The sequence below is a fragment of the Oryctolagus cuniculus genome, chromosome 4 (assembly GCF_051225735.1).
Source record: "Oryctolagus cuniculus isolate XC-2025 breed Fujian yellow rabbit chromosome 4, ASM5122573v1, whole genome shotgun sequence".
Taxonomy (NCBI): domain Eukaryota; kingdom Metazoa; phylum Chordata; class Mammalia; order Lagomorpha; family Leporidae; genus Oryctolagus; species Oryctolagus cuniculus.
The window spans coordinates 85,641,928-85,654,857 of record NC_142870.1 but is presented as its reverse complement, the minus strand read 5'-3'; the positions used below and the strand labels follow the sequence as shown (position 1 = coordinate 85,654,857).

General features: G+C 37.6%; 1 protein-coding gene across 19 annotated transcripts in view; it reads left to right on the top strand.

The window, feature by feature from the left end:
• The window catches only part of OPA1 (OPA1 mitochondrial dynamin like GTPase), a 98,454-nt gene that overhangs the window by 42,940 nt on the left and 42,584 nt on the right, over positions 1 to 12,930 (top strand). For 13 of the 19 annotated variants that reach the window (XM_089330834.1, XM_070072354.2, XM_089330835.1 and 10 more), the window contains 5 exons: positions 965 to 1,080; positions 2,128 to 2,192; positions 2,858 to 2,934; positions 9,555 to 9,720; positions 11,629 to 11,781. In XM_089330834.1, coding sequence (XP_089186960.1) covers positions 965 to 1,080; positions 2,128 to 2,192; positions 2,858 to 2,934; positions 9,555 to 9,720; positions 11,629 to 11,781 — 577 coding nt within the window. Of the gene's footprint in view, positions 1 to 964; positions 1,081 to 2,127; positions 2,193 to 2,857; positions 2,935 to 9,554; positions 9,746 to 11,628; positions 11,782 to 12,930 lie in introns of all 19 variants that reach the window. The other 6 variants (XR_016232470.1, XR_016232469.1, XR_016232467.1 and 3 more) reach the window with 1 other exon arrangement.

The window sequence follows — 12,930 nt, the reverse complement described above, 5'->3', positions numbered from 1 at the left end:
TGAATAAATAAAATAAATAAATAAATCTTATAAAAAAAAAATACAGGGCCAGCACTGTGACGTAGTGGGTAAAGCCACTGCTTGAGGTGCAGGCATCCCATATCGACTCCAGTTCAACTCCCTTTGAAATCCCAGCTGTTCCACTTCCTATCCAGCTCCCTGCTTATGCACCTGGGAATGCAGTAGAAGATGGCCAAAATACTTGGGCCCCTGTACCCATGTGGGAGATGAAAAAGCTCCAAGTTCCTGGCTTCTAATTGGCTCAGCTCCAGGCCCTTGTGGCCATTTGGGGTAGTGAACCCCAGTGGATGGAAGACTGTCTCTCTCTCTGACTCTGCCTCTCTGTAACTTTGTCTGTCAAATAAATAAATACATATTTAAAAAAATAAAGTTTCAGAAGCTCCAGTGGTGTATACCCTACAAAGCATGGTTTAAAAAAAAAGGAGGGGGCACGGCACTGTGGCTCACTTGGCTAATCCTCCGCCTGCAGCGCCGGCATCCCATATGGCTGCCGGGTTCTAGTCCCGGTTGCTCCTCTTCCAGTCCAGCTCTCTGCTGTGGCCCGGGAGTGCAGTGGAGGATGGCCCAAGTGCTTGGGCCCTACACCCGCATGGGAGACCCGGAGGAAGCACCTGGCTCCTGGCTTCAGATCTGCGCAGTACCGGCTGTGGCAGCCATTTGTGGGGTGAACCAACAGAAGGAAGACCTCTCTCTCTCTCTCTCTCTCTCTCACTCTCTGTAACTCTACCTGTCAAATAAATAAATAAATCTTAAAAAAATAAAAGGAAAAAAAATACAAGTAGGCAGATCAGAAATTAAACATTCTTTTTATGAAAGCTTTTGAACGGCATTGATGTAAAAAGTCTAAGTGGCTATTTTATAATAAGTACATTCTCAAACTTGGTGTGACAGTATTATTGTCCTTTTTGCCATTTTAAAATATTTCACCTCTTATTTTTTGTAGAACGAGCATGCTAAAGGCACACCAAGTAACTACAAGAAATTTAAGCCTTGCTGTATCAGACTGCTTTTGGAAAATGGTACGGGAATCAGTTGAACAGCAGGCTGATAGTTTCAAAGGTAAGTTGAATTTTTAAAATATGCAAGTACATTCAGACATTTTATTAGCTGACACTCATCAGCATCCATCAGATTCATTACACAGAGGTAGGGAACCTTTTTTCTGCCAAAGGCCATTTGTACATTTATAACATCATTTGCAGGCCGTTCAAAATTAGCAACTTAAAAATTAGCCTACTATGGGTTTATTGAATTTCAAGTCTCCTTAGCAGGGCCAAACCAAATGATTTTATGGCCCTCATATGGCCAATGGGCTAGACTCTTTTCCCCCTTCATCCTGCCCCCAACAAAGTTGATTTATAAAATACTACCAGGCAACATGTGGAAAATGGAAAAATGCAAACCTTTAGTTATAAAGAATGGAATGTTTCCTTTTTAAAGGAAGCCTTGCTAGGAGCACATGGCAGTTTATCACCCTGGACAGTTTGCAGTCATGTTTGGGAGAAAGCTTAGTAAACTGTAGAGAATTGGATTGGCCCTTTTTAGGGAGAAGAGTGCAGAGGTGATGGGAAGTGCAGCACCCTATGCTTCACCTACATTATACTCTTGACTAAATCCCACACTTTGCTGCTAAGTCTTGGCTTCCATAGTTTCATCTGATGAGATTTTCTGCTTCCCTTTTCCTGTTTGGAAATCCTACTTACTTACCTCATTTGGTATTTCAGCAAACTTATAAGTATTATTTTTACTCTCATTTTATACAAGACAGAAACAGGCACAGAGTTACCCAAGTAACTTACCAGTGTCCTACAACAATAGGTAGTTGACCCAGAATTTGAAACTTGGTGGAGTCCATTTTCTTAGCAGTGTACTAACCTGCTTCAGCTGTGTGTTCTTGAATTGAAAATGGAGAAACTAGGGTCCAAGAGAATAGTAAACAAAGCTGTTGAAATAATGTGATTTTGAGATGTTGAGGCCCAGAGTTCTAAGGAGCAGTCAGTGAACCCTCAGAAATTCAGTTACCACAGAACATATGCAGAATAGCCTTTAGCCACTACACTACATCTGGAAAGAAAATCTTCAAACTTGAACATTTTCCTTCTTCAGCTACACGGTTTAACCTTGAAACTGAGTGGAAGAATAACTATCCTCGCCTGCGAGAACTTGACCGGGTAATATTTGGGTACTTCATGTATTTTACATATACATATTGTCATTTAGTGTTTGTGTCCTCACAAAATTTAACTCTAGAAGAGAATTCTGGTAAGCCAAATTGAATTGGTTTTGATCACAACTACTAGTTTAGAGCTGTGAAAATGCATTTCTAGGAGTAGTTACCTCTTCTATAATCATTTAAATTATTATATAACATTAAAATAATTAGGAATCACAATTTTGAAAATAAGTACTTAAAATGTTATCTGAGAATATGAAGCACAGTCTTTAAAGATGCTGTACAATTAATGTATTTATGTAATCTAAATTTTTTTTAATTATACATTAAGTTTTTACATTTTCAGCACTTACCTTGGAGAAGTTTGCTGTAATTCAGAGGGAAATAAATGTTGATTTTCCATAATTAAAAAATGCCATTAGTTGTAAAACACAACATTAATGTATTTCTACTGATACTTTAAGTATGTATTGATGCTTTCACAAAACATTATATGAAAATTGTAGCATGAACAAATGTGAAAAATTATATTCAGAATTGCATAAATCAGGTGGGTATTTATGTCAGCTTCTTTGTTTTTATCTGGATATTATCTGAAAAATCATGACAGGGAAAATTTACTATTGTATGAAAATCTTATTTTCTTGTATCCATATTGCCTAGAATGAACTATTTGAAAAAGCTAAAAATGAAATCCTCGATGAAGTCATCAGTCTGAGCCAAGTTACACCAAAACATTGGTGAGTGTTAACTTAGATATTAATTCCTTTTCTCAGAAACTTTACTTATATACATAGTAAGTGAAAAACTATAATTTAGATGAATAACTCAGTGATTTATTATTGCCCTTGCTCATCCCTCAGAATAGTAACTAGGCAAAAACATAAAAGTATGTCTTTTTGCAAAAATAATCATTATTATAGTCTAACCAACTGAGTTTCTAGAAGATAATTTTTATGTGTTCTTTTTAAATATTAACTCATCTTTGTCTTTTCTTTATCTTAAATACATGAATGTGTTTTTTATAAAGTCAGGCGGAAGTTTCATCAAATTGTTTTATAAATAATATCAACAATTTATTGGGATAGGTTGCTGTTTTTGGATTAAAGATTGTAAAGGGAGAATAGCATATATTTTCAAGTTCTCATTTCTGAGTAAGAATGGTTAGTGCTTTCTGTAAAGTCTTCTGAATATATTGTGTATAAATCACATTTTGAATTGAATCCAAGTTGATATTTTTAGACTAGCAAATAAATACATCCTTTTGGAAAAAAATCTCATGTAAATCTCTTTTGAAATAGACTATCACCTTTCATTTATGGTTTTTTTTTTGTTGTTGTAAATTTAGACATTCTTAAATTTATTAAAGGTATCATAACCAAATAGACTACATGTACCACAAGTTTTGAAGTTTTTTCAGTCTTAATTAACAAACTTTTGTGCATAAATTTTCTAATGAATTCTGTGATACTTTTAAGAAATATCATTATCATTTTTGAAGCATAACTGTGCTTACTGACACTCATGATATTTTCTGTACTTCTCTTATTTTCTTAGGCATAGACAAAGGTTATCAGATAGAAAGGTATAGTCCTTAAGTTGGAATTCTGAATCACTAGTTTTCTCATCTTAGTGCTAAACTTGTTGTGAACCCTGATCTCTCTTCTAAAAGTCAGAGTTTCCTTATTTGTAGTCTCCTTCCTATACTTATTCAGAGTAAGAGATTCTGACTTTATCCTTATTGGTTGGTTAATTAAATATCTACAACACCACTTACTATGTTTGTTATTCTATTTTAAGCCTGTTCTCTGGCCATATGTAAGTCATTTATTGAGCTTCTAGGAAAGCTGTAGATATGTTCGCATAGGTATAGGTATAGGTAAACGTATAGGTATAGGTATATAATGAGAATGAAAATGAATATAATACTAGTTGCCTTGCTCAGTTGTGTTACATAAAAAAATCCTTTGTAAACTCTAACAGCTAATGCTCTTTGATGGTGAGGAAAATGTGCTCCTTCTGTCAGTTAATTTCTGGCATCATCAAAGGAAAGGTGAATTTTGTTTGGAGCAACCTCTAAAATCAGTGTGTACCTACACTAAAGTGGAACTTGAAAATAAATCCTATGCATTTAATACACAGATGGCTGAAGGGAATTGTGAAGGTACAAGGCTCAGGTGGTATTAGAACTTCTGGCTGATAATTCATGTGATTTTCTATCATCTTCCCATCAACTTTATTCCCCTAGACTCTGGAACTTAACACAAACAGATCATACCAAGTCCTAACCTCAGCTGTTCATACCACATTGAATTCAGCTGCAGCATACACAAACATTTCATTTTTGTGACATAATTGGTATTCTCTTAGGAGTTTTTATTTGGTATCTTTCTGCTGCATACTGCCTTATATGATATTTTAGGATACATGCCCAAGTTGTTTATAATTATTTAACTCACAGAACTGTTTGTTCTGTACACAGTGATCTTGAAGCTGTCTTATAAGCAGTTTACATCATAACATAATATTTATTTATATATATTCTTATACTTCAGTTATGTATTAAGAAAGTTATTGAAGTTTAGATTTTACATGTAATGCCTTATAGTAGAAACTAAGCTTTTAGCATTTTCACACAACGTATGTGATATTGAAGAATCAACTATTGATGTTAAGCAGGAGATAGCACTGTATCATTAACATGTGAATGTCAATTTAGATACGTCTTTTCCAGGATAGCTGGCTGGCTTCATAGAAATTTCCTTTTTGGAAAATGATATTATAATATGCATACAAGTTTTGATGAAAAGAAATATTATTTTGATTTAAAAGAATGAATGATTCTCCCAGCTCAGATTTGAGGACTCAAAGATTTCTAGTATTATAATCTGAGATTTAAAGGGTGAATAAGTGTTTGGTAAAGACAGAGGCAGGTATAATGCCAAGGCCAGGACATGAAAGCACAAAGGCGATATAGGGAGCTGTGTCCTGTGTCTTTATCAAACAAAGAGGCGAGAGGCTTACCATAGAAATAAGCAGAATTATTAAGACTTGTAAACCATGATCAGAAACTTAGCTGTGGAGGCCACTGAAGAGATTTAAGTCGTATTTGCATTTTGGAAATATTTCTGTAATATAGAGAACAGAATACAGATGGAGAGGACTGTAAGCAAGGAGGCAGTTGGCTGTTGCAGTAATTTTGCAGTAATTTAGGCCGGGGTGATAATGATATGAACTTGGTTACTGGTAGTACAGGTGGAGAAGACAGACTTTTTTTTTTTTTTTTTTTTTTTTTAAGACTCATCTGTTTATTTGAAAGAATTACACAGAGAGAGGGAAAGAGAAAGAGACTGAGTGTTTCCATCTGCTTGTTCACTCCCTAAAAGGTCACAACAAGGTAGGCCAGACCAAATCCAGGAGCCTCAATCAGGCTTCTCACATGGGTGGCAGGGCCCCAACTACTTAAGCCATCTTCTGCTTTTCCCAGGCCATTGCCAGGGAGCTGGGTAGGAAGTGGAGCAGCCAGGACATTAATTCGTTCCCATACGGGATGCCAGCATCACAGGGTGGCGACTTTACCTGCTATGCTACAGTGCCAGCCCCGAGACAATTTTTGTGATATTTGAGAGATTACCTTAAATGATTAACAAGATTTCATAATTGGAAGTGTAGGTAATGAAGAAAGGTCCAGTAAACATTGAGTGCATTTATATTCAGTAATCATATTACTAGCTATTTATGAAAGTGAAGGTACCTTTGACAAAGGTGAACACATAAGTATCTCACTGTGATTTTGTTTATAAATTGAAAAAACATGTTTACTATTTATAATTACAAAGTATTTGGCTTATCCTTAGATTGAATTACTATGAGCCCATTGAAAAATATAGGGTATTGACATGGAAAATTATATACAATATATGTTTAGGTTTAAAAAGCAGCAGAGGGGGTTGGCACTGTGACATAGTAGGCTAAGCCTCCACTGGTGGCGCTGGCATCCCATAAGGGCGCCAGTTCATATCCCAGCTGCTCTTCCTCTGATCCAGCTCTCTGGTTATGGCCTGGGAAAGCAGTGGAAGACAGCCCAAGTGTGTGGGTCTCTGCACGGACTTGGGAGACCTGCAAGAAGCTCCTGGCTCCTGGCTTTGGATTGGCCCAGCTCTGGCCATTGCAGCCATTTGGGCCGTTGCAGCTCTGGCCATTGCAGCCATTTGGGGAGTGAACCAGATGGAAGACTTTTCTTTCTGTCTCTCCCTCTCTCTGTAACTCTGCCTCTCAAATGAATAAATAAATCTTTAAAAAAGAAACAGCTGAGATGGGCATTTGACACAACAATTAAGATACTCCTTGGGATCCCCATATCCCATGTCAGTGCTTGGGTGTGAGGCCCAGCTGTGTTCCTGATTCCAGCCTACTGCTGACGCACTTACCGGGGCAGCAGCGGGTGATGCCCCAAGTAGCTGAGAGCCTACCACCCTGGGAGACTACGATTGAGTTCCAGGCTCCTGGTTCTGGCCTGGCCCAGCTCCAGCTATGGTGGGCACTAGGGAGTAAACTACCAGATGAGAGATCTCTACCTGCCTCTCTCTCTCTCTCTATCTCCCTCTTCTTCACCCCTTTCTCCTGGCTTCTACTCTCTTTTCCCTTCAAATAAATAAATAAAAATTTCTAAAACCTCAGCACTTAGCTGAATTCTATTTAGTGGAGGATTAAGCCTTTGACTATAAAGTTCATTAAAGTATTGATTATGGTGCCAACATTGGGTAGCAGCTAAAGGTGCCACCTACAATGCCAGCATCCATATAGGCATGAATTCATGTCCCGGCTGCTGCACTTCCAATCCGGCTCCCCACTAATGTGCCTGGGAAAAGCAGCGGAAAATGGCCCAAGTACTTGGGCTCCTACCTCCTGCATGGGAGGCTCCTGGCTTCTGCCCTGTCCAGTCTCAGCCATTATAGCCATTGAGGGGTGAAACAGCAGATAGAAGATCTCTGTCTCTGTCTCTTCCTCTCTCTGTAACTCTGCCTTTCAAATAAATATTTTTTAAAAAAGCTAATTTCCATTTTTAAAACTTTTTTAAATAAAATGGAGTGTAGGTATAATTCCTTGGAAGAAGGTAGTAAAACTAATATTAATTATATATTTGTGGAGGTTATCCCTGGGTGATGGCAAAACGTAGGATAGAGAAGAAGTCTGTAATCTATAGGATATGCTGGAGTAATTGGTAGATGATAGCAATAAGTAAAGGTAGCAGGTGGCATAACCAGATGAGGGGGTCATGTTGTAGGGATTTTTACATGAGAGGTGGAATCTGGTGATCCAGAGGAGAGACTGTGGAGTAAAAAAAAAAAAAAAAAAAAAAAAAAGATACAACTTCTACTTCCAAATTCTGAAGCATTCTCAACTACCTTGTAGCTTTCACTCAGTGGAATTTGAGGACCATCACTGTTCTTAGGGGAGAGCCAAGAAAGGTCTATGGATACAAGGAATAGGGAAAGACAGAATGTAAAGTTGTCATTGAACAAGATTTTGGGAGCACTGTAAAAGTTGATCTGATGGAGAAGAGCAGTGGAAGTCAGAGCACAGCAGGTTGGGGATGAACAGGCAGGAGAGGCTGGGTATAAGGAGGTGACAACAGTACCTCTGATGAGTTGCAACGCAGCAGCATCATTTGAGAAAGTTACCTTAGGCTCTTCTTCTACTTTCTCAAGATTTCTTTTTTCTTTCATTGGGAATAGTTCTTTTTCTGTTTTGTGATCTGTGTTGTAAGATATTTGTTATGATAGATTCTCAACTTGATTATGCATCTTTTCCGTTATTACTTTTTTTATAAAGATTTATTTGAAAGAGATTGACAAAAAGAGAGAGATCTTCCATCAGCATTGTTCATTCCTCAAACTGCCACAACAGCTAGGGCTGGGCAAGGCTGAAGCCATGAGCCTGGAACTTCATCCAGGTCTCCCACAAAAGTTGCAGAAGCTCAAGTACTTGGGCCATCCGCTACTGCTGTCCCACATGCATTAGCTGGGAACTGGATCCAAAGTGGAGCAACTCAGACTCAAACTGGTGCTCCAAAATGGAATGCTGAAGTTATAGCCAACAGTTTAACCTGCTGCACCACGATGCCTGTCCTTGTATTATTGTTTTAATGATGAAGCATTGAAAAATTTTATCTAGTAGTATCCTGTCAACGTTTTATGCTTTGTGTTGCAATCTAATAAATTATATAAATTATACCAAAAAATTTTCAACTTTGGACTAAGCAAATATAAAGTGTATATCAGTACTAAGCAAGTGAGGACTGGCAAGTAGGTTAAGCCTCTGCCTGTGGAGCCAACATCCCATATGGTCACCGGTTCAAGTCCTAGCTGCTCCACTTCTGATCCAGCTCCCTGCTAATGGCCTGTGAAAGCAGTGGAAGATGACCCAAGCTCTTGGGCCCCTGTACTCATGTGGGAAACCGGAAGAAGCTCCTGGCTTCAGATTGGCCTAGCGTTGGCTATTGCGGCCATCTGAGGAGTGAACCAGTGGATTGAAGACTTCTCTGTCTGTCTCTGTCTGTCTCTCTGCCTCTCAAATAAACAAACCTAAAAAAAAAAATGCTAGGCAAGTAAGTACATGAAAAGATGCTTGGAATATTAGCCGTTAGAACAATGCAAGCCAAAATAATATTCAACCATAAGCCTACTTGAATGACTAAAATTAAGATGATTAACCATACCAAATGTTGGCAAGGATATAGAAGATCTAATCCTCTCACTTTTAGCTAACGAAAATGTAAAATAGTACAACCATAGTAGAAAACAGTTTGGTAATATCTTAAAAAGTTAAATATATAATCACCATTCATCTAGTTATTCTACCCTTATTTACCCAAGAGGAATGAAAGTGTGTGTCCATACAAAGACTTATACATAAATGCTCATAACTTGATTTGTAATAACCAACATCTTGAAGCAGCTCAAGTATCTATCAACAGGTGAGTGCAGAAATAATACTATTTAGCAATAAGAAAGAAGTGAAATATTAATATAATCAGCATGATGAATTTCAAAGTGATTTTGCTGAATGAAAGAAGACAAGCCAAAAAAGAAAAAAATATATGCCCTGTGGATGCATTTATATCAAATTCTTGAAAATACAAACTATTCGGTGACAGAAAGATCTGCCGGTTCCCAGGTTTGAGGATGATGGATATCTGTGTTACTTTGATTGCTGTGAGTCACAGATAATATACACATTTCAGAACTTATCAAAACTTTAAAAATGTACAGTCTAAGTTAATGATACCTCAGCCAAGCTGTTCTTTAAAAACTTAATATTAGCTTTGGTGTTTTTGCAACTTTTTGTTTCATTTCAGGGAGGAAATCCTTCAGCAGTCTTTGTGGGAAAGAGTTTCAACTCATGTGATTGAAAACATCTATCTTCCAGCTGCACAGACCATGAATTCAGGAACTTTTAATACTACAGTGGATATCAAGCTTAAACAGTGGACTGATAAACAGCTTCCTAATAAAGCAGTAGAGGTTAGGATATAATTTAATTAAATGGGTAAGAAGCATTATCTGAAGGGAATAGGAGCTGTGAGTTTCAAGTTTTATTCTCATCACAGCCACTCTTTCTTTTTGGCTCTTATACTCAATTTAATCTTTGTTCCTCATCTGCGTGTTGGGACTAACCTTAACGTTGCAACCAATTACCACTGTTATAAAAACTTATTAATTGGTATGGTATTGTCCTGAGGTTCTTTCAAAGACAACATTTAACAAAACCAGCAAAATTTGCTTGAATGTGAAATATTTTGATTTTTTTCTGTGGGCAGGGATTCCTTAAGTGAAATATTTAATGGTCCAAACATTTCACTTATTGATTTTCTTTAGGGCTCAGTAATACTTAAATACTATTTTCTTAGGATCCTGCCTATTACCTATGTATCTTCACTGTGACTTGATAGCTGTGGGATCCTTGGGCTAGTTGCTTAAGCCTTTCTGTTTCATTCCTGTAAAGTAAGAATGGCAATGTTGCCCACTCACAGGGTTGTTAGGATTCAATAAGCTAGGATTGGTACAAAGTGTAGAAACTACCTGGCCCATAGTAACCACCCAGGAATTGCAACTGCCGTTGTTAGGATCATCATCTGAGCTGCACGTTATTCTTGAAGAGTGATATTCTCCTGTGCTTCTGTATGAAATTGCTCAAAAAAAATTTAAGTCAATGTTAAAAGTAATTTTTTCTTACTTACCTTAGAAACAAAATGCCATTTTCTAATTATTCAGGTATGGTTTCCTCTCCTGTCCTACCGCAGTCCCAGTTTCTTCACCTGTACTCTCAATTTCTTTAAGCCTCTAAATATTCTCCCAGCCTGTCTGCCTAAGTTGTGTGTTGCTGAACCCCAGGGCAACTCAACACATTTACCCTAAGTAATGAGAGAGCTACTGTCACTGCTTCTGTGTCTCTCCTTACTGCTGACTGTAGCAGTTTTCTCAGCTCTGTCCCATGATAGGATACTTTCATATCCAAAAGTTCAAGCAGTGAAAGTGCTCATAAAAATGGCAGTAAATGAGTCTCCTGCTGCTTTCTTCTGTCAGCCTTAGGTGTGGTGGAAGTAGTGTGCATATGGTGAGGGTCAAGAAGCCTGGATGTTAATTCCAGCCACCTTCTGTATTTTTGCACAGTCACCTTTCTTAATGAGAAAATTTCTTTATATTTAAAGTAGGGGAGGACTAAAGATAAAATCCAACATTTAAAACCCACTTAATCCTCAGTAGGTTTAGTTCTGAATTACTTTTGACACTGTGCTGTTTTATTGTTCAGATAATTTAGAAGTTACCCATAATACAAAGCAGAACAATAGCCATATGAAAGTATTAATTCACTATTTCGTATCTTTGCTTAAATGCAAAGATGTGAAGATGACTGAATTGCTGAGACCTTTAAACTTTTCACAGTGTAGAAGCAGCAGGCAAACTCAGTTGTCTTACACGTTGAAATAAATAAATGAACTGAATCTGGTGGCAGACTTCAAATGCATACCTTCCCTAATGGAGGCAGCCCCTGTTCAGCTCCAGCAGGTAGCGCCATGTAGGAATAAGGGTGTGCCATTCCCAGATAGTTCAGAAGAAGCTAGCAGTGCAGATTCTTATATGAAGTCTCCCAGTTTTTAAATGTTGCAACAATTTTTTTTTAATGTAAAACACTGTGCATGTCTGACAAAATATGTCAAGAGACCAAATCTGTCCCAGCAGCTCCCAGAATAGGACTTTTGGACAATTGTATATACTTGCTGCCACTTTATTGATGTGGTTTCATATATATTTTTTGATAAGCTGATTTACTGATCTGTTTAGCTTGAATTCATATGTTATTTTTCATGCTTTGTAATTGAAATATAATATGTAGCATAAATACAGCTTTTTTGTTTTAAATAATTCTAGGTTGCTTGGGAGACCCTACAAGAAGAATTTTCTCGTTTTATGACAGAACCCAAAGGCAAAGAACATGATGACATATTTGATAAACTTAAAGAAGCTGTTAAAGAAGAAAGTATTAAACGCCACAAGTGGAATGACTTTGCAGAGGACAGCTTGGTATGTTGTCTGTATAATCAGATATCAGATTCATATTTTTAAGTAATTTCTTAAATTGATACCTTTTTCATAAAATATTTTGATACAACTCTGTAAATTACTTTCTGAATTTTAAGTAATAAAGTAATGAAACAAATTTATGACTTGTAATCTGTATTTTGACGTTTCTTTGCCTTTCTAAAAATCACTCCCTGCTATAGGCTTTCTTGGCTTTTATTTCAGGAAGAAAAGCCAAGCCAGACTTCTCAAATTGACATCCATTAGCCATTTCATGGGCCTTAGATAGCTGTTTCTATTTTTACCTTCTGTGGTAATGAAAGGAACTAGATGCAAAAATGTTAGTCTCCTAAAATGATAGCACTAACCACCGTGTTTTGAATGTTCACTATGTATCAGGAACTCTGCTAAGTGTTTCAAATTACTTGATCTAATTCATAAGCAATCCTGTTATTGTCATCGACAACTGGGATTCCTTCCTTGCCCTGTCTGACTACAAAGCCTGGTTTCTGACTGCCCACCAACTGATACATCTTTTGTCCTGTAAAAAGTTCTCATCATCAGCTGGTAGGCTAATCCTCTGCCTGTGGCCCTGGCAATCCGGGTTCTAGTCCCGGTTGGGGCGCCCGTCCTATCCCAGTTGTTCCTCTTCCAGTCCAGCTCTCTGCTGTGGCCCGGGAGTACAGTAGAGGATGGCCCAAGTGCTTAGGCCCTGTACCCGCGTGGGAGACCAGGAGGAAGCACCTGGCTCCTGGCTTCTGATCAGCTCAGTGCGCCGGGCATAGTGGCCATTTGTGGGGTGAACCAATGGAAGGAAGACCTTTCTCTCTGTCTCTCTCTCTCTCTCTCTCACTGTCTAACTCTGCCTGTCCAAAAATAAATAAATAAATAAAAAATTCTCACCATCATAATCAGACCTTTCTTAAGCACCTGCTTTGTTCAGAATATGAAGAGAGACACTGTTGAGTAACAGGATTGAGCAGTTTTCTAGGAGAATGCGAATCTCACTGTGGGCTGTTGTAATTAACATTTTCCTTTGAGTGAATGTTTGTCTTCATGTTTTAAAACATATATTATTCTTAAATGCTTTAATGAGAGAATGATGTCATTTTCATTTGTTCACTCAAATAATAAAATTTGGAAAAAAGTTCT